Consider the following 21,216-nt stretch of genomic DNA (forward strand, 5'->3'; position numbering starts at 1 on the left):
TATTTCCTCATCCTCACACTGTATGGTGGCTCACAGTATTTCTCACCTAACACTGTATGGTGGCCACCAGTATTTCCCCCACACACATTGTATGGTGGCCCCCAGTATCCCCCCTCCACACACTGTATGCAGCCCCCCAGTATTTCACTCCTCCATACTGTATGGTGGCCCTCAGTATCCCCCATACACTGTATACTGGCCCCAGTATTGTCTCCCCATACACTGTATGGTGCCCCCCAGTATCCCCCCACACACACTTTATAGTGGCCCCCAGTATTTCCTCAGACACACACACTGTGAGGTAGCTCCCAGTATTTCTCCCCACATTGTATGGTCTCCACCAGTATTTCTCCATACCCACATTGTATGGTGCCACCCAGTATTTCCTTACACACAAGCACTGAATGGTGGCCCCCAGTATCACCTTCTTGAAGGACTATAGGCTGTGTGTATTATACTGTATGTACTATATGGCGGCTGCATTATACTATATGGAGGCTGCGTTATGTTGAATTAAGGGCTATAGGCTGTGTATTATACTGTATGTACTATATGTGATGCTGCATTATTCTGTATCGAGGACTATGGGGGTGCATTATACTGTATGGAGGACTATGAGGTGTACATTATACTATATGGAGGACTATGGGGGGTACATTATACAATATGATTATGGGATGCATTATACTCTATTGAGGACTTTCGGCAGTGTATTATACTATATAGAGAACTATGGGGGTGCATTACGCTATATGGAGGACTATAGGAAGTGCATTATACTATATGGAGGACTATGGGGAGTGTATTATACTATACAGAGGACTATGGTGAGTGTATTATACTATATGGAGGACTACGGGTCACATTATACTAAATGAGCAAAATGCTGCCTATTCATTGCTCTCAGCAGCACATCGCCCAGTGAAAACTGCACATATGCTGCTGATACTGTATAGGGACAAATTGGTCTATTAGTGATTATTCTGTGGCCATCATTTCTCCTCAGCCGGTGTAAAGAGATTGTGAAACAAGCATCGAACGGCTTCAATATTGTCGATCACGCTTGTTTAACTTTCTCAACTCAGTGCATATAAATAGAACTGAAGTGTTTCTACGTGATGGTGCAATATGTTAGCATTTGAGACTCCAGTTTTGCCCAGGGCCCCACTTTATCTAAAACTGTCCCTGAATGCCGCCCATCCCTCTGCGCCAACTTCAGTTATACTGTGCAGTCAGACTGCCTTATTACTTGCGTGAGGATCTTATCGCCATCCTTGGATTGGCCAACGGCTCTCCTGACCTGAGAGTGACAGCTGCACAGAAATACATGCTGTTGCTGCAATCAATTGCAAGTCATTTCATTAAAAAGTGGAAGAAGCCACAGGAACTTAGCCAGAAATTGAGATGTTGAGGTTCCTAGTGCTTGAAATTAGCCAACACTCTGACTCAATTACTACGGAGCTCCAAATGGCTGGTATTAACCTCTGAAGAAAAACTGTGCGCTGGGAGCTAATTGGCATGAGAAGAGGGGACCAAATCCATATTAATGCCTAGACATTTACAACGTGCTGTCGTAAAAGCTCCTGGTGGAATATGCAGGTGGCCCTCTGTATGTAGTACAAAATAAGTATGATTGCCATATATGTTAGATAGAAGTTTATTTATTCATCATAAACCAAGCAATATTTTAGAGTATACATTTAAAATATATTACACTAGTATATATATATACACAATATTTAGATAAGTAATATTTATTACATCTGCTTTCAATAAGTGCCTTTATTTTATAATTATATAATGGGTTAGAAAAAAAAATATAATGTGTGATAAAAAATCTCCTCTAGTCCATGACTGAGCCAAGCTCTGAAGGTAAGCCCTCCGATCTTCTCCATTTAGATAACCGGACTTTGAACCATTTCTAGAACATCAAGGGAAAAGAAGAAAATAATATTAATTTCCTTGTATAACTAATTTTTGAGTGGTTAAATAATTCTTTTATACAGTATGTCACTTCTCAAATTATCTACACTATGGTAGTAAGAATAACTTACTAATAGGTTAATATTTGAATTTATGGTCAAATGAGGTTGCATATCAGTTCATACTGTTCTATTAAGCAAATGTTCACCTATCATTGCACAATAAGAAATAGTCTAATATTAGGCAGCTGTACACTGTGACGGAAGCTTGATTTGGGAACTCCGCTGTGTGGCTCTCCACAGTAGCCTTGAATTATGGCCATATGCACTGACAATAACATTAGGACTATATTCACATGCAACATTTTTTGCTGTTCTTTTTCTGCAAATTAAAAACTGCTTTTTCCAGTGCCAGCAAAAGCTGTGAGGTTTCAGAAATCTCATGCACACACTTGTTTTTTTTTTAATTATTATTATTGAATTTGAGAATTGCAGAATTTTTTATGTCTGCAGTATTTTTAACCCATAGAAAGTAATGAGAAAGTGAAAAAAACGCTGCAAAAAAGCGCAACAGTGTTTTTCACAGTGTTTTGGTGTATTTTTAAGTGTTTTTTGGTGAATAATAATAGTAATTTTATTAAACATGTGCTTCAGACAAAGCACAGATGAAATCTGCACCCAAAAAAATACAAAAAGGAGCGTCGAAAATGCTGTGAAAGTGTTGAAAAATGGACATTTTGAACTCAGCATTTTTACTGGCAAGAGAGCAGGTTTTGGCTGCAGAAAAACATGTGACAAAAATGTAGCGTGTCAACATAACCTAACAGTATTATAGCTACATTTTATACCCAGAGAATAATCAGTTTGTTAATACTGTATATTAGAAAGTGCATCAAATTTCAAAATATAAATTATCGTATTTTATTTCTAAAAGTTTAATATGTTCACATTTTTTACTTCAATTTGGCTCCTGACATCACTCATTGTAACTCAAGGGGTATCAAAAGCTTAGGGATCTTTGCTATAGGGTTTGCAGGGGTAGTTACATCCAGCACTGGTGCCTCAGGAGGTATGAGGCCCCTCTGCCACATAAATGACACATGGAAGAGGGAGACCTGTTAGAAAGCTTCTATTAGGGTGCAAGAACTTAGCGTTAGTCCTCTGCCTGTACATGTCAAATTTCTCCTCACTCTTTAATAGCCACTAAGACATCCTATGGTGATGTAAGGAGGTGGACATGTTGCACCCTTGAAGAAAAAAAATTATTGCTCTGATATATTGTGTGGTGTAATTTGAACTGTGATGCATAATGTGAATGGTAATGTTCTTTAAAAGGTATTAGTAATGTTGATAGCGTGTGTAGTTTGACAGAAGGATTAATGAGAATTAATGTTTGTAACTAACCCAGACTGCGAGGGTCTCAGTAAATGGGAAAATGACAATTTCTTGCTGGTAAGGCAGGTAGGGCCTGCAGTGTATAGTAAGAGGACATAAGGTCCCATGTGAGAAGTGCCTATTTTGAGTGTCCCTAAGCGAGAGGAGACCGAAAGGAAAGTCAAAAGAGATAGCGAGATCCAGAGCAGAAGTGACTAAGAGACCGAGTGATCTATTGGAGATAGGTCCTGGGAGAGGATGCCTAGCTACAAGGCAGAGTTTATAATTTGTAAAGTTAATGGGCCTAAACAGGACTGAGTACTTGAGTAAAGTGCCCCAGGCGATAGATTCAGAACGTCAGTAATAGAGAAGATAAGTACCGGCCATACTGGCACGCTTAGGGGAAAGAAGATACGGAACGGAGGGACGAGTACATGATTCTTCCTAACCAGGACTGTAGTGTTGATCTGGGTTGTGGTGAATTAGTGATATACAATGGAAAAAGAGGACCAATAGAGAGAAAAGAAGAAAGCTGAAGATACAAAAGAGAAAAGAAGGAAGGGAGTTGTGAAAAATGTTTTCAGTTCTTAAGGAAATGTTCATAAGACTGTGTACCCACTATATCTTGTATATATTACCTACCAAGTTCCCATTCAGGTTAAAGAGAGGCCTCAAGGGCAAAGTACACATGAAATAAATGGCTCCCTGATGAAGGCAGACATCGAAACGCGCGTCGGAAAGGGCGCATCCAAGGGACTGTCTGCATGTGCATCAGGTACCTATGAGAGGATTCATGTACCACTTTTGTACTATTTGCATATTGCACTATTTTCGTAATCATGTCTTTTCTATGGGTGCTTTAAGTATCTTCAGCCAAAACACTTTCAACTACTTTCTGCATTGGCACTTTATCTCTCTACCCTTGTCCTTTCACATATACCTGCACATATTTACCACCTCTTATTGTTTTACCTACACAGCATCAAGACATTAATTATACATATAAACTGATACTATCAGGCCGCATGACTGCACCTTTGCACATAGGCACTTTACTATCCATTTAATATATTATATATTGTTGCTGCTAACTATATGTTGTAAAATGTATTGTCCCTTGTGATGTGTTTGTTTTCTTCCTGGTTCCACCCACCCCTACCTCACTTGTTTATGTACAGTATACAACACAATAAAAGAAATTTCTTTCACACCATTATTTGGACTCCTGCATTCGGTGGTTTTCTCTGTTTTTCGAATTCCCATTCAGTAAAAAGTTTATTTTTGATTTGTGGTCTCCCTCATTGAACGGTGCAACTGGCAAAACAACAACATCAGTTACATGTGCCCTGCATAGCAGAAGTCCACACATCCAGCCAGGACCCCCAGTTTCATGGCGCAACGGATACCTTCCCACGCCAACTTACAGTGACATGCACAGCAGTCTACGCCTTGAGCTGAGGGACACCTTTCCTCTTCCCCTTCCTTTCTCATGTGCCTCTAGACACATGATTTTTACACCCTACAAACATCTATTAGATTGGGGTTGTGTGAAGCGCACTCCACATTCAATTGAGAGTCAGGTAAAATCTAAACTGCACAATGCAGAATTGCCTTCAAAGACATTTGGCTTCCAGGTGCGAAGACAGTATGTAATTTGGACCATATTGAAGATCACACAGTAAATTCTGGCCATTGATATAATGAGAGATATACTACAGGCTGTGTGACTAGTGTTGAGCATTCCGATACCGCAAGTATCGGGTATCGGCCGATATTTGCGGTATCGGAATTCCGATACTGAATTCCGATACTTCCCGCGTATCGGATACCGGAATCGGAAGTTCCCAGAATTCAAATTGAACGCAGCAGCCAATGAGGAATGAATGAAAGTGTGGGCACATCCTGTTTAGCATGGTGGGCATGTAAGTACTGGCAAGGCTTGGATTGGCTGCTGAAATGATGTCACTCTGCACTATAAAAAAGCGCTGCCGCCATTTTGCGCTCACTCTGCTGTGATTTCAGTTAGGGACAGGACGCTGTGTTCTAACTGAGGGCCAGTTGAGCTTGCTAATTGCTTTATTTTCCTTTCCAAAGGCTAATTTAGCAAAACGCTGTGTGTTCTTCACTGTTCACCTTGCTCTTGCCTTGCAGCGCTGTTTTAACAGCGTTCTGCAAGGTCTCTGTGTGTGTGTGTGTGTGCAGCTCACTCTGTAGTCTGTGTGCAGCCATATACCCGGTTGTATTCAGCTCAGGGGGGGTTCACACTGCCTCACACAGTTGTTCTTTTTTGCTCTTAGTGCAGCCTGCTGCACATTTTTTCTCAAATTTCCTATTAGTGTTTTTCCACCAGTCTCCAGCTGTATTGTGGAAAAACACTACATAGGATAACCTAGAGGGGGGTTTTTGGGCCTTGCAGCGCCGTTTACGGCTGTCTGCATGGTCTCCGTGTGAGCCCAGCTCGCCCTGTAGTCTGTGTGCAGCCATAGCCGGTTGGATTCAGCTCAGGGTTCGTTACTGGCTCATACCTTGCGAAAAATTTTCCTTTTTTTTCAAATAGTGCAGCCTGTTTAAAATTTGAAAAAAAAAAATCCTATAAGTGTCTTTCCACTCGTATCCAGCTAAATAGTGGAAAAACACTATATAGGATAACCTAGAGGAGGGTTTTTTGGCCTTGCAGCGCCGTTTACGGCTGTCTGCACGGTCTCCGTGTGAGCCCAGCTCGCCCTGTAGTCTGTGTGCAGCCATAGCCGGTTGGATTCAGCTCAGGGTTCGTTACTGGCTCCTACCTTGAGAAAAATTTTCCTTTTTTTGAAATAGTGCAGCCTGTTTAAAATTTGAAAAAAAAAAAATTCCTATTAGTGTCTTTCCACCAGTCTCCAGCTCAATTGTGGAAAAACACTACATAGGATAACCTAGAGGGTTTTTTTGGGGCCTTGCAGCGCCGTTTACGGCTGTCTGCACGGTCTCTGTGTGAGCGCAGCTCGCCCTGTAGTCTGTGTGCAGCCATAGCCGCTTGGATTCAGCTCAGGGTGCGTTACTGCCTCATACCTTGAAAAACAATTTCCTTTTTTTCAAATAGTGCAGCCAGTTTAAAATTTGAAAAAAAAAATTCCTACTAGTGTCTTTCCACTTGTATCCAGCTAAATAGTGGAAAAACACTATATAGGATAACCTAGAGGAGGGTTTTTTGGCCTTGCAGCGCCGTTTACGGCTGTCTGCACGGTCTCCGTGTGAGCCCAGCTCGCCCTGTAGTCTGTGTGCAGCCATAGCCGGTTGGATTCAGCTCAGGGTTCGTTACTGGCTCATACCTTGAGAAAAATTTTCCTTTTTTTGAAATAGTGCAGCCTGTTTAAAATTTGAAAAAAAAAAAATTCCTATTAGTGTCTTTCCACCAGTCTCCAGCTCAATTGTGGAAAAACACTACATAGGATAACCTAGAGGGTTTTTTTGGGGCCTTGCAGCGCCGTTTACGGCTGTCTGCACGGTCTCTGTGTGAGCGCAGCTCGCCCTGTAGTCTGTGTGCAGCCATAGCCGGTTGGATTCAGCTCAGGGTGCGTTACTGCCTCATACCTTGAAAAACAATTTCCTTTTTTTCAAATAGTGCAGCCAGTTTAAAATTTGAAAAAAAAAAATTCCTATTAGTGTCTTTCCACTTGTATCCAGCTAAATAGTGGAAAAACACTATATAGGATAACCTAGAGGAGGGTTTTTTGGCCTTGCAGCGCTGTTTACGGCTGTCTGCACGGTCTCCGTGTGATTTAAACTAGCTCTGTAGCCCGATCTGCACCAAAAAAAAGGTTAAGTTCACCAAACACAACTTAACACTTGTGTAGGCCACATTTGAAAAATAATAAAGTTTAGTCCACAATTTACAACATTAGTGTTTCTTACACCTGTTAGGAGGAGCATTACAGGAATAAGCACACTAAGGCCTTAGTACTTTTCTGCTTATCTTTATCTGTCAACCAAGATGAAGAGGGCAGGGAGTAAGGCACGTGGGCGTGGGCGCGGAGCAGGGAGAGGAGCAGGGAGAGGACGCGGTGATTCTGTGCCTGCTGCGGGCGCCGGTGACTCGTCGTCACTCAGTTTCAGCAGGGAACAGTCCTTCATGCGCAGCTTTGTCGGAGAGCGCCGTGCACCGCTGCTGCGTGAAGACCAAATTGAAGCCGTTGTCGGGTGGATGGCAGCTAACGCCTCGACATCGACTTCAGTTAGTGCCACATCCTCTCAGGCACAGAGCACTGGAGAGCAGCCATCTGTCTCTTCACCACCTGCCAAATTGGCCAGGCAGTCAGAGAGCCCAGGACAGGAGCCGTCTCTACTTCTGTTCTCTGAATCTCTTGGCTTGGAAACAGGGGGCCAGCCAAGCAGCATTGGAGAAATGGAAGAAGAGGCAGTGTGCAGTGATGCCCAACACCTTTTTCTCTCTGACTCTGAAGAGGCAGGTGGGCCAGTGCCTCCGGTGACCACAGCGCAGTACGCATCTGATGATGAAACTCAGGTGCCGCTTTCTCGTGCGTACTGTGCTGCTGAGACTACCCAGGAGGAGCAGTTGGTGGCAGAGGGTAGTGGAGATGATGAGGTCCTTGACCCATCGTGGCGTGAGGAACAGGAAGGTGGTGGGAGCAGCTCAGAGGAAGAGCTTCCTCTTACGGGCCAAAGAGGGAGAGGGAGGGGGAAGACTGCGGAGCCTGTAGCCTCCACTTTGGCACCCGTTAGGAGCCTGTCTCTTTCCAAAGCCAAAAAGGGCGCTCCCAAGACTTGCAGTGCCTGGTCCTTTTTTGACACAGTTGCAGATGACATTTGTTTTGTCAAATGCAAGCTGTGTCATCATAAAGTAAAAAGAGGGAAAAATGTCAGCAACCTCAATACCACAAATATGTGGAAACATGTGCGGACCAGGCACGCGGTGGAGTTACAGAAACACACTGAAGATGTAGGCCAACCAACAGCGGCAGCTACCACCTCTTCAGCTCGTGTTGCCTCTTCCTCCAGCTCACGCACAGCTGGTTTGGCTTCCTCCCAGAGACCTTGTGTAATTCCACCCACAGCACCACCTTCCCAGTCATCCTCACACTCCCAGTCTACTCTACAGCCATCGGTAGTACAGGCATGGGAGAAAAGGCGGGCATTCTCGGCCAACCACCCCCGAGCACAGGCTCTGAATGCAGGCATTGCCAAACTGTTGTCCCTGGAAATGCTCTCGTTCAGGCTGGTGGAGACTGACAGCTTCCGTGACTTGATGGCATTGGCAGTCCCACAGTACAAGGTGCCCAGCCGCTTTTACTTCAGCAGGCAGGCTGTCCCTGCCCTGCACAGGCATGTTGAGGCAAACATAAAACATGCGCTACTGAACGCCGTCAGTAGCAAGGTCCACCTCACCACCGATGCGTGGACCAGTCAGCATGGACAGGGGCGATATGTTTCCCTCACTGCCCATTGGGTTAATGTTGTTGAGCCAGGTACAGATCGTGCGAGTGGCGCAGGACGTGTCCTGCCCACTCCAAGGATTGCAGGAATCCAGTCTGTACGCATCGACTCCTCCTCTTACACCAGTTCCTCTGATTCCTCTCTGCAGGATCCGTCACAGTCCACCCCCACATGGACCCGTGAACGTTTACCTATGACCGACATGAGCACAGCCGTGGCCAAACGTCAGCAGGCCGTCTTGAAACTAGTTTCATTGGGGCATCGAAGCCACACAGCGCAGGAGCTCTGGAATGCCATAAAGCAGGAGAGCGATGTGTGGTTACTGCCAGCGAATCTCCAGCCAGGCATGGTAGTGTGTGACAATGGCCGAAATCTGGTGGCAGCTTTGGCCCTTGGCAACCTCACTCACATCCCATGTCTGGCACATGTGCTCAATTTGGTTGTGCAGAGTTTTCTGAGGGACTATCCGGATCTTGATGCCCTGCTGCACAAGGTCCGCCTAGAGTGTGCTCACTTGCGGCGTTCCAGCTTGGCCAGATCCCGCATTGCTGCTCTGCAGCGCCGATTCCGCCTTCCGGAACACCGCATCATATGTGACCTACCTACCCGGTGGAATTCCACGTTACATATGTTGGAGCGGTTGTGTGAGCAGCAGCAAGCAGTTATGGAGTACCAGCTGCATCAGGCGCAAAGAAGTCGCAGTCAGCGCCAATCAGACTTCACAACCACAGAGTGGGCCACTATGAAGGACGTCTGCCAGGTTTTGCGTCCTTTTGATTATTCCACGCGGATGGCAAGTGCAGATGATGCACTAGTCAGCATGACTGTCCCCCTTATCTGCCTGCTTCAGCAAACTTTGCAAGGGTTAAGGGATGATGTGGTGGAAGAGGTGGAGGATGAGGAGTCACCTTTTCCATCAGCTTCTGGAGAGTCAGCGCCACGTGGTTCCTCACAAAGGGGTACGCAGGGGCCAATTTGTGAGGAGGATGAGGAGGAGTCAATGGAGGAGGAAGAGCTCCGTCCAGAGGAGGGAGCGACACAATTGTCCAGTGGTCAGTGTGTACAGCGAGGGTGGGGTGATGACGAGCGGGCAGAGATCATGTCTCAAGCAGGGGACAGCGTTTTTGGGCCAGTTGGCACTCTGCAGCACATGGTGGATTTCATGCTGCAGTGCCTGAGAAACGACCGCCGCATCGACCACATTCTCAACATGCCTGATTATTGGGTGTTCACCCTCCTCGATCCTCGCTACCGGGACAACGTCCAAAACCTCATCCCTGCGTTGACCCGGGAGCGTAAATTGCGGGAGTACCACGACACACTGGTGAATTCCATCATCTTCTCCTGTCCAACTGAGAGGAGTGCTGCTAGTGCTTTACAAAGCAGCTCAGTGCGTCGAGGCAGTGGGGGAGGCTCTGCCCAAAGAGGGAGCAGAAGCAGTGCCTCTGCCCAAGGCAAGCCCAGTATGGCACAACTCTGGCACACTTTTGTGTGCCCGCCCCAAATGTCTACACCATCACCGGCGGCTCCAGTCAGCATCAGGCAACGGTTCCGTCAGATGGTGACAGACTACATGGCTTGCCCTCTTACTGTACTCCCAGACGGCTCTTCCCCATTCAAGTTTTGGGTCTCTAAGCTGGATACATGGCCAGAGCTAAGCCAGTATGCATTGGAGGTGCTGGCTTGCCCTGCGGCTAGTGTCTTATCGGAACGTGTCTTTAGTGCCGCAGGTGGTGTACTAACAGACCGTCGCATGCGACTATCCTCCGATAACGTTGACCGGCTTACTTTCCTGAAAATGAACCAGGCCTGGATCTCGCAGGAATTTGCCACTCCTCTGCCTGATTAAGTAATTGGGTGTCATCCAGGTCTCCTGCTGTGTTCATCTTTCTACCACCTGAACTGCTATTCCTGGGCTCCAACACCGCCAGTTGCGGCTCAGAAGTGCAGGCTGCACAGTAAAAACATACGACCCAGTGTTATTGGGTTTCAGTAACGTCAGCTGATCCCCAGCTGTGTAGCCGGCAATGTGTCCTGCGACCGCCACGCTGGCACAACAACCTAAATGTAAGGGAACCTGTCACCCCCCCCCCGTCGTTTGTTACTGAAAGAGCCATCTTGTGCAGCAGTAATGCTGCACAAGGAAAAGGTAGCTCTTTTTTTTTAGCTCTTTGCACACGCAGAACTTAACACTTATAAAATGTGTTCACTGATACCGTTATACCGTCCCGGAGCTGGGACTTTCCTTCGTAATGTGACGCAGCACAGCCGTCATTCCTACCCCCTTGGTGCCATGCGCTGCCTCCTCAGCGTTGTTTTAAGCTGTCACGGAGCCTGCGCTGTTCTGTTATCCCTTGGGCATGCCCTATTTGCGCTGCCTGTCTTCTGACATAATTTGGTGTCAGGCTGGCTGCGCCTGTGCGGCCGCGGTGCCCGAGATCCCGCCTCGCAGTGTCTTCTGATTGAGTCACACTGCGGGCCTGGGATCCATGGGCATGCGCAGTGCATATCTTCCCCTCGGGCTCTCGCTCATTTCCCTCCGCCTTCTTTAGACTGTGCGCCGTCAGCTGATCCCTAGCATGCCACGGCCGTGACACCGCACAGTCTGAAGAAGAGGGAAGGAGGGGAGTGAGAGTCGAGGTTATGCACTGTGCATGCCCATGGTTCCAAGGCCCGCAGTGGGATTACGTTAGATGAGACTGCGAGGTGGGATCTGGAGCAGCGTGGACGCACAGGCACTGACAGCCTGACACCAAATTATGTCAGAAGACAGGCAGCGCTAATTGGGCATGGCCAAGGGCTAACAGAACAGCGCAGGCTCCGTGACAGCTTAAAACAACGCTGAGGAGGCAGCGCACGGCATCAAGGGGATAGGAATGACAGCTGTGCTGTGTCCCATTACGAAGGAAATTCGCACCTCCGGAACGGTTTAACGGTATAAAGGGACACATTTTTAGTGTTTACTTCGGTGTTTGCAAGGAGCATAATTAAAAGAGCAACCTTTTCCTTTTGCATCCTTAGTGCTGCACAACATGGCTCTTTCAGCTACAAACGTCTTGGGGGGGGGGGTTAAAGGTTTCCTTTCAACTTGCTCCAATCAGGCTTCGGCCTACACTCTGTTCCTCTGCTCCTCCTGCTGTCCCTGGGCTCTAACACCGCCAGTTGGTGCCTGGAAGTGCTGTGTGCACAGTCAACAGTCGCTCCTCTGTTATTGGGGTTCAGTAACGTCAGCTGATCCCCAGCTGTGTGTGCAGCAATACCTCCAATCTGCTCCTCCTGCTGTCCCTGGGCTCTAACACCGCCAGTTGGTGCCTGGAAGTGCTGTGTGCACAGTCAACAGTCGCTCCTCTGTTATTGGGGTTCAGTAACGTCAGCTGATCCCCAGCTGTGTGTGCGGCAATACCTCCAATCTGCTCCTCCTGCTGTCCCTGGGCTCTAACACCGCCAGTTGGTGCCTGGAAGTGCTGTGTGCACAGTCAACAGTCGCTCCTCTGTTATTGGGGTTCAGTAACGTCAGCTGATCCCCAGCTGTGTATCCGGCAACGTGTCATGCGACCGCCACGCTGGCACAACTAAAATGTAAGGGGACCTGTCCCCCCCCCCCCCTAGGCGTTTGTTACTGAAAGAGCCACCATGTGCAGCACTAATACTGCACAAGGGAAAGGTCGCTCTTGAAATTATGCTCCTTGCAAACGCTGAACTACACACTCATGTAATGTGTCCCCTCACACCGTCCAACCGTCCCGGAGGTGGGACTTTCCTTTGTAATGTGACGCAGCACAGCCGTCATTGCTACCCCCTTGGCACCGTGCGCTGCCTCCTTAGCGTTGTTTGATTCCGTCATGGACCCTGCGCTGTTATGTTATCCCTTGGCCATGCACAGTTTGCGCTGCCCGTCCTCTGACATCATTTGTTGTCGTCCTGGCTGCGCCTGTGCGTCCACGCTGCCCGAAATCACACCTCGCAGTGTCGTCTAATGTGATCCCACAGTGGGCCTGGTATCCATGGCCATGCGCAGTGCATATACTAGCCTCTCACTCCCCTTCTTCACGCTTCTTCAGACTAGGCGGCGTCAGCTGATCCCTAATAGCATGCCACGGCCGTGACGCCGCACAGTCTGAAGAAGCAGGAAGGAGGTGAGTGAGAGGCGATGATATGCACTGCGCATGCCCATGGATCCCTGGCCCGCAGTGGGACTACATTAGATGACACTGCAAGGTTGGATCTCGGGCAGCTTGGACGCACAGGCACTGCCAGCCTGACACCTACATGATGTCAGAAGACGGGCACCGCTAACTGTGCATGGCCAAGGGATAACATTACAGCGCGGGCTCCGTGACAGAACCAAACAACGTTGAGGAGGTGGCGCCCGGCACCAAGGGGGTTGGAATGACGGCTGTGCTGTGTCACATTACAAAGGAAAGTCCCACTTCCGGGATGGTTTGACGGTGTGAGGGGACACATTATATGAGTGTGTACTTCAGCGTTTGCAAGGAGCATAATTTTCGGAGCCACCATTTTCCATGTGCAGTATTACTGCTGTACAAGATGGCTCTTTCAGCAACAAATGCCTGGAGGGGGGGGGGGTTAAAGGATCCCTTTCAACTTGCTCCACTGCAGGCTTCGGCCTACACTCTGCTCCTCTTTGATTCCCTGGGTTTCAACACTGTCAGTTGCCACCTGGAAGTGTTGTCTACACAGAAAAAACACTAGGTGATGTGTCAGTGGGGTTCAGCACCGCCAGCTGTTCCCCTGCTGTGTAGTCGGCAACGTGTCCAGCACAAGCCACGCTGGCACAACAGAACAAAAGCTGCCACCAGTGCAGGCTTCGGCCTACACTCTGCTCCTCTCCTCCTCCTGCTGACCCTGGGCTCAAACACCGCTAGTTTTTGCCCGGAAGTGCTAGCTGCACAGAGAAAAACACCAGCCAATGTGTTAGTGGGGTTCAGCAACGCCAGCTGTTCCCCTGCTGTGTAGCCGGCAACGTGACCTGCAAACGCCATGCAGGCACAGGAACTGAAATTAAAGGGAACCTGGCCCCACCCCCCCAGGTGTTTCTATGTATAACAGCCACCTAGTACAGCAGTACTGCTGCATTTGTACAAGGTGGCTGACTTTTTCTCCTTGCCCACGTGGAACTCAACACGTACAAAATGTGTCTCATTGAGACCATTCCACTGTCCCTGAGGTGTGACTTTCTTTTGTAATGATACGCAGCACCCCCCTTGGTAGCGTTTCCCGTCTTTTGTCATCATGGTTAGCTGGCTGCGCCTGTGCATCCGCCCTGCTAGAAACAACGCCCCTCGTTGTCATATTTATTTTGTCAGCGAGGGTGTGGTTTATGGGCACGAGCAGTGCATATGTTCGCCTGTCTTAACTCATCTCCTTCCGCCTTCTTCAGACTGTGCGGCCTCCTGGCCGTGGTAGGCGATAAGGGATCAGCTGAGGCCGCCCAGTCTGGAGCAGGTGTAAGGACATGTGTAAGCGGCAAACCTATTTACTGCACAAGGCCACGAATCCCAGCCACGCAGTGTGATTTTTTGAAAACACACTGTGGGTCTGGGATTCATGTCCATCGCTAACCGCAACGGCCGACATGAAATGAGGTCAGAAGACAGGAAGCGCTCACAGCGCATGGCCAAGGGATCACAATAGCGCAGACTCCTGTACAGCAAATAACAACGCTCAGGAATCTGCGCCCAGTACCTAGGTGCAAATTTTGACACCTGTGCTGCGTCTCGTTAAAAAGACAAGTCACGCCTCCACAACTGTTTGACAGTATAATGGGCTACATAGTGTACGTGTTTTAGTCAGCGTGTGCAAGGAGCAAAACAAATAGAGCAACCTTTTACTTGTGCAGCATTAATGCTGCACAAGGTGTGGCTCTTGTACCTTGCAACACCTGAGGGGGGTTAAAGGTAACCTTTGAAATTGGTTCAACTAGGCTTCGGCCTACACTCTGCTCCTCTACTCCTCCTGCTGACCCTGGGCTCAAACACCGCTAGTTTTTGCCCGGAAATGCTAGCTGCACAGAGAAAAACACCAGCCAATGTGTTAGTGGGGTTCAGCACCGCCAGCTGTTCCCCTGCTGTGTAGTCGGCAACGTGTCCAGCACAAGCCACGCTGGCACAACAGAACAAAAGCTGCCACCAGTGCAGGCTTCGGCCTACACTTTGCTCCTCTCCTCCTCCTGCTGACCCTGGGCTCAAACAACGCCAGTTTCTGCCCGGACATGCTAGCTGCACAGAGAAAAACACCAGCCAATGTGTTAGTGGGGTTCAGCACCGCCAGCTGTTCCCCCGCTGTGTAGCCGGCATCGTGTCCAGCACAAGCCACGCTGGCACAACCGACCAAAAGCTGCCACCAGTGCAGGCTTCGGCCTACACTTTGCTCCTCTCCTCCTCCTCCTGCTGACCCTGGGCTCTAACACCGCTAGTTTTTGCCCGGACATGCAATCTGCACAGAGAAAAACACCAGTCAATGTGTCAGTGGGGTTCAGCAACGCCAGCTGTTCCCCTGCTGTGTAGCTTGCAACGTGACCTGCAAACGCCACGCAGGCACATGAACTGAAATTGAAGGGAGCCTGCCCCCCACCCACAGGTGTTTCTATGTATATCAGCCACCTTGTACAGCAGTACTGCTGCATTTGTACAAGGTGGCTGACTTTTTCTCCTTGCCCACATGGAACTCAACACGTACAAAATGTGTCTCATTAGAGACCATTACAATGTCCCTGAGGTGTGACTTTCCTTTGTAATGACACGCAGCACCACCCTTGTTAGCGCTGCCCGTCTTTTGACATCATTGGTTAGCTGGCTGCGCCTGTGCATCTCCCCTGCTCGAAACAACGCCCCTCGGTGTCTTATTTTTTTGGACAGCGAGGGTGTGATTGATGGGCATGTGCAGTGCATATGTTTGCCTGTGTTCACTCATCTCCTTCCGCCTTCTTCAGACTGGGTGTCCTCATGGCCGCGGCAGGCGATAAGGGATCAGATGAGGCCGCCCAGTCTGAAGCAGGTGTAAGGACATGTGTGAGCGGCAAACATATTTAGTGCACCAGGGCACGAATCCCAGCACCGCAGTGTGATTTTTTAAAAACACACTGTGGGTCTGGGATTCATGTCCATCGCTAACCGCAACGGCCAACATGAAATGAGGTCATAAGACAGGAAGCGCTCACAGCGCATGGCCAAAGGATCACAAGAGCGCAGACTCCTGTACAGCAACTAACAACGCTCAGGAAGCTGCGCCCATGCAAAAAGGTGTTGTTTTCGACACCTGTGCTGCTTTTCTTTAAAAAGACAAGTCACGCCTCCACTACTGATTAACAGTATAATGGGCTAAATAGTCTACGTGTTGCATTCAGCTTGTGCAAGTAGAAAAATTAATAGAGCAACCTTTTACTTGTGCAGCATTAATGCTGCAGAAGGAGTGGCTCTTGTACTTTGTAACACCTGAGGGGGGGTTAAAGGTAACCTTTGAAATTGGTTCAACTAGGCTTCGGCCTACACTCTGCTCCTCTCCTCCTCCTGTGACCCTGGGCTCTAACAACGCTAGTTTTTGCCCGGAAATGCTAGCTGCACAGAGAAAAACACCAGCCAATGTGTTAGTGGGGTTCAGCACCGCCAGCTGTTCCCCCACTGTGTAGCCGGCATCGTGTCCAGCACAAGCCACGCTGGCACAACCGACCAAAAGCTGCCACCAGTGCAGGCTTCGGCCTACACTTTGCTCCTCTCCTCCTCCTCCTGCTGACCCTGGGCTCAAACACCGCTAGTTTTTGCCCGGAAATGCTAGCTGCACAGAGAAAAACACCAGCCAATGTGTTAGTGGGGTTCAGCACCGCCAGCTGTTCCCCTGCTGTGCAGCTTGCAACGTGACCTGCAAACGCCACGCAGGCACATGAACTGAAATTGAAGGGAGCCTGGCCCCCACCCCCAGGTGTTTCTATGTATAACAGCCACCTTGTACAGCAGTACTGCTGCATTTGTACAAGGTGGCTGACTTTTTCTCCTTGCACACGTGGAACTCAACAAGTACAAAATGTGTCTCATTACAGACCATTACAATGTCCCTGAGGTGTGACTTTCCTTTTTAATGACACGCAGCACCCCCATTGTTAGCGCTGCCCGTCTCCTGACATCATTGGTTGGCTGGCTGTGCCTATGCGTCCCCCCTGCCCGACACAACGCCCCCCGTTGTCTCATATATTTTGACTGCGAGGGTGTGATTGATGGGCACGAGCAGTGCATATGTTCCCCTGTTTTCACTCCCCTCCTTCCGCCTTCTTCTGACTGTGCGGCCTCATGGCCGCGGCATGCGATAAGGGATCAGCTGAGGCCGCCCAGTCTGAAGCAGGTGTAAGGACATGTGTGAGCGGCAAACATATTTACTGCACAAGGCCACGAATCCCAGCACCGCAGTGTGACTTTAGGAAAAGCCACTGTGGGTCTGGGATTTATGGCCATCGTTAACCGCACCGGCCAACATGAAATGAGGTCATGAGACGGCCTGCACTAACAGGGTATTGCCAAGGGATAACACAAGAGCGCAGTTTCCTGTACTGCAAATAACAACGGTAAGGAATCTGCGCACAGCACCTAGGTGTAAATTTGTACACCTGTGCTGCGTCTCCTTAAAAAGACTAGTAGTCACGCCTCCACTACTGTTTGACAGTATAATGGGCTAAATAGTGTACGTGTTTAATTCAGCGTGTGCAAGGAGCAAAATTAAATAGAGCAACCTTTGACTTGTGCATCATTAATGCTGTTCAAGGTGTGGCTCTTGTACCTTGCAACACCTGAGGGGGGGGTTAAAGGTAACCTTTGAAATTGGTTCAACTAGGCTTCGGCCAACACTCTGCTCCTCTACTCCTCCTGCTGACCCTGGGCTCAAACACCGCTAGTTTTTGCCCGGAAATGCTAGCTGCACAGAGAAAAACACCAGCCAATGTGTTAGTGGGGTTCAGCAACGCCAGCTGTTCCCCTGCTGTGTAGTCGGCAACGTGTCCAGCACAAGCCACGCTGGCACAACAGAACAAAAGCTGCCACCAGTGCAGGCTTTGGCCTACACTTTGCTCCTCTCCTCCTCCTGCTGACCCTGGGCTCAAACAACGCCAGTTTCTGCCCGGACATGCTAGCTGCACAGAGAAAAACACCAGCCAATGTGTTAGTGGGGTTCAGCACCGCCAGCTGTTCCTCTGCTGTGTAGTCGGCATCGTGTCCAGCACAAGCCACGCTGGCACAACTGACCAAAAGCTGCCACCAGTGCAGGCTTCGGCCTACACTTTGCTCCTCTCCTCCTCCTGCTGACCCTGGGCTAAAACAACGCCAGTTTCTGCCCGGACATGCTAGCTGCACAGAGAAAAACACCAGCCAATGTGTTAGTGGGGTTCAGCACCGCCACCTGTTCCCCTGCTGTGTAGCTGGCAACGTTTCCTGCAAACGCCACGCAGGAACATGAACTGAAATTGAAGGGAGCCTGCCCCCCACCCCCCCAGGTGTTTCTATGTATAACAGCCACCTTGTACAGCAGTACTGCTGCATTTGTACAAGGTGGCTGACTTTTTCTCCTTGCACACGTGGAACTCAACAAGTACAAAATGTGTCTCATTAGAGACCATTACAATGTCCCTGAGGTGTGACTTTCCTTTTTAATGACACGCAGCACCCCCATTGTTAGCGCTGCCCATCTCCTGACATCATTGGTTGGCTGGCTGTGCCTGTGCGTCCCCCCTGCCCGACACAACGCCCCCCGTTGTCTCATATATTTTGACTGCGAGGGTGTGATTGATGGGCACGAGCAGTGCATATGTTCCCCTGTTTTCACTCCCCTCCTTCCGCCTTCTTCTGACTGTGCGGCCTCATGGCCGCGGCATGCGATAAGGGATCAGCTGAGGCCGCCCAGTCTGAAGCAGGTGTAAGGACATGTGTGAGCGGCGAACATATTTACTGCACAAGGCCACGAATCCCAGCACCGCAGTGTGACTTTAGGAAAAGCCACTGTGGGTCTGGGATTTATGGCCATCGTTAACCGCACCGGCCAACATGAAATGAGGTCATGAGACGGCCTGCACTAACAGGGTATTGCCAAGGGATAACACAAGAGCGCAGTTTCCTGTACTGCAAATAACAACGGTAAGGAATCTGCGCACAGCACCTAGGTGTAAATTTGTACACCTGTGCTGCGTCTCCTTAAAAAGACTAGTAGTCACGCCTCCACTACTGTTTGACAGTATAATGGGCTAAATAGTGTACGTGTTTAATTCAGCGTGTGCAAGGAGCAAAATTAAATAGAGCAACCTTTGACTTGTGCATCATTAATGCTGTTCAAGGTGTGGCTCTTGTACCTTGCAACACCTGAGGGGGGGGTTAAAGGTAACCTTTGAAATTGGTTCAACTAGGCTTCGGCCTACACTCTGCTCCTCTACTCCTCCTGCTGACCCTGGGCTCAAACACCGCTAGTTTTTGCCCGGAAATGCTAGCTGCACAGAGAAAAACACCAGCCAATGTGTTAGTGGGGTTCAGCACCGCCAGCTGTTCCCCTGCTGTGTAGTTGGCATCGTGTCCAGCACAAGCCACGCTGGCACAACCGACCAAAAGCTGCCACCAGTGCAGGCTTCGGCCTACACTCTGCTCCTCTCCTCCTCCTCCTGCTGACCCTGGGCTCAAACAACGCCAGTTTCTGCCCGGACATGCTAGCTGCACAGAGAAAAACACCAGCCAATGTGTTAGTGGGGTTCAGCACCGCCAGCTGTTCCCCCGCTGTGTAGCCGGCATCGTGTCCAGCACAAGCCACGCTGGCACAACCGACCAAAAGCTGCCACCAGTGCAGGCTTCGGCCTACACTTTGCTCCTCTCCTCCTCCTCCTGCTGACCCTGGGCTCTAACACCGCTAGTTTTTGCCCGGACATGCAATCTGCACAGAGAAAAACACCAGTCAATGTGTCAGTGGGGTTCAGCAACGCCAGCTGTTCCCCTGCTGTGTAGCTTGCAACGTGACCTGCAAACGCCACGCAGGCACATGAACTGAAATTGAAGGGAGCCTGCCCCCCACCCACAGGTGTTTCTATGTATAACAGCCACCTTGTACAGCAGTACTGCTGCATTTGTACAAGGTGGCTGACTTTTTCTCCTTGCCCACGTGGAACTCAACACGTACAAAATGTGTCTCATTAGAGACCATTACAATGTCCCTGAGGTGTGACTTTCCTTTGTAATGACACGCAGCACCACCCTTGTTAGCGCTGCCCGTCTTTTGACATCATTGGTTAGCTGGCTGCGCCTGTGCATCTCCCCTGCTCGAAACAACGCCCATCGGTGTCTTATTTTTTTGGACAGCGAGGGTGTGATTGATGGGCATGTGCAGTGCATATGTTTGCCTGTGTTCACTCATCTCCTTCCGCCTTCTTCAGACTGGGTGTCCTCATGGCCGCGGCAGGCGATAAGGGATCAGATGAGGCCGCCCAGTCTGAAGCAGGTGTAAGGACATGTGTGAGCGGCAAACATATTTAGTGCACCAGGGCACGAATCCCAGCACCGCAGTGTGATTTTTTAAAAACACACTGTGGGTCTGGGATTCATGTCCATCGCTAACCGCAACGGCCAACATGAAATGAGGTCATAAGACAGGAAGCGCTCACAGCGCATGGCCAAAGGATCACAAGAGCGCAGACTCCTGTACAGCAACTAACAACGCTCAGGAAGCTGCGCCCATGCAAAAAGGTGTTGTTTTCGACACCTGTGCTGCTTTTCTTTAAAAAGACAAGTCACGCCTCCACTACTGATTAACAGTATAATGGGCTAAATAGTCTACGTGTTGCATTCAGCTTGTGCAAGTAGAAAAATTAATAGAGCAACCTTTTACTTGTGCAGCATTAATGCTGCAGAAGGAGTGGCTCTTGTACTTTGTAACACCTGAGGGGGGGTTAAAGGTAACCTTTGAAATTGGTTCAACTAGGCTTCGGCCTACACTCTGCTCCTCTACTCCTCCTGCTGACCCTGGGCTCTAACAACGCTAGTTTTTGCCCGGAAATGCTAGCTGCACAGAGAAAAACACCAGCCAATGTGTTAGTGGGGTTCAGCACCGCCAGCTGTTCCCCCGCTGTGTAGCCGGCATCGTGTCCAGCACAAGTCACGCTGGCACAACCGACCAAAAGCTGCCACCAGTGCAGGCTTCGGCCTACACTTTGCTCCTCTCCTCCTCCTCCTGCTGACCCTGGGCTCAAACACCGCTAGTTTTTGCCCGGAAATGCTAGCTGCACAGAGAAAAACACCAGCCAATGTGTTAGTGGGGTTCAGCACCGCCAGCTGTTCCCCTGCTGTGCAGCTTGCAACGTGACCTGCAAACGCCACGCAGGCACATGAACTGAAATTGAAGGGAGCCTGGCCCCCACCCCCAGGTGTTTCTATGTATAACAGCCACCTTGTACAGCAGTACTGCTGCATTTGTACAAGGTGGCTGATGTTTTCTCCTTGCCCACGTGGAACTCAAC

General features: G+C 49.3%; 1 protein-coding gene and 1 long non-coding RNA gene across 3 annotated transcripts in view; one reads left to right on the forward strand and one right to left on the reverse strand.

Annotated features, from left to right (window-relative positions):
• LOC138677805 (uncharacterized) overlaps window positions 1-21,216 on the forward strand; it is a 181,839-nt gene that overhangs the window by 139,678 nt on the left and 20,945 nt on the right. The window lies entirely within an intron of this gene.
• HOPX (HOP homeobox) overlaps window positions 1,642-21,216 on the reverse strand; it is a 52,956-nt gene continuing 33,381 nt past the window's right edge. For both annotated transcript variants that reach the window (XM_069767678.1, XM_069767677.1), the window contains exon 3: window positions 1,642-1,921. In XM_069767678.1, the coding sequence (XP_069623779.1) occupies window positions 1,844-1,921 (78 nt within the window). In that variant the 3' untranslated portion in view covers window positions 1,642-1,843. The remainder of the gene's footprint in view (window positions 1,922-21,216) is intronic.

This window comes from Ranitomeya imitator, chromosome 1 (genome assembly GCF_032444005.1).
Source record: "Ranitomeya imitator isolate aRanImi1 chromosome 1, aRanImi1.pri, whole genome shotgun sequence".
Lineage (NCBI taxonomy): Eukaryota > Metazoa > Chordata > Amphibia > Anura > Dendrobatidae > Ranitomeya > Ranitomeya imitator.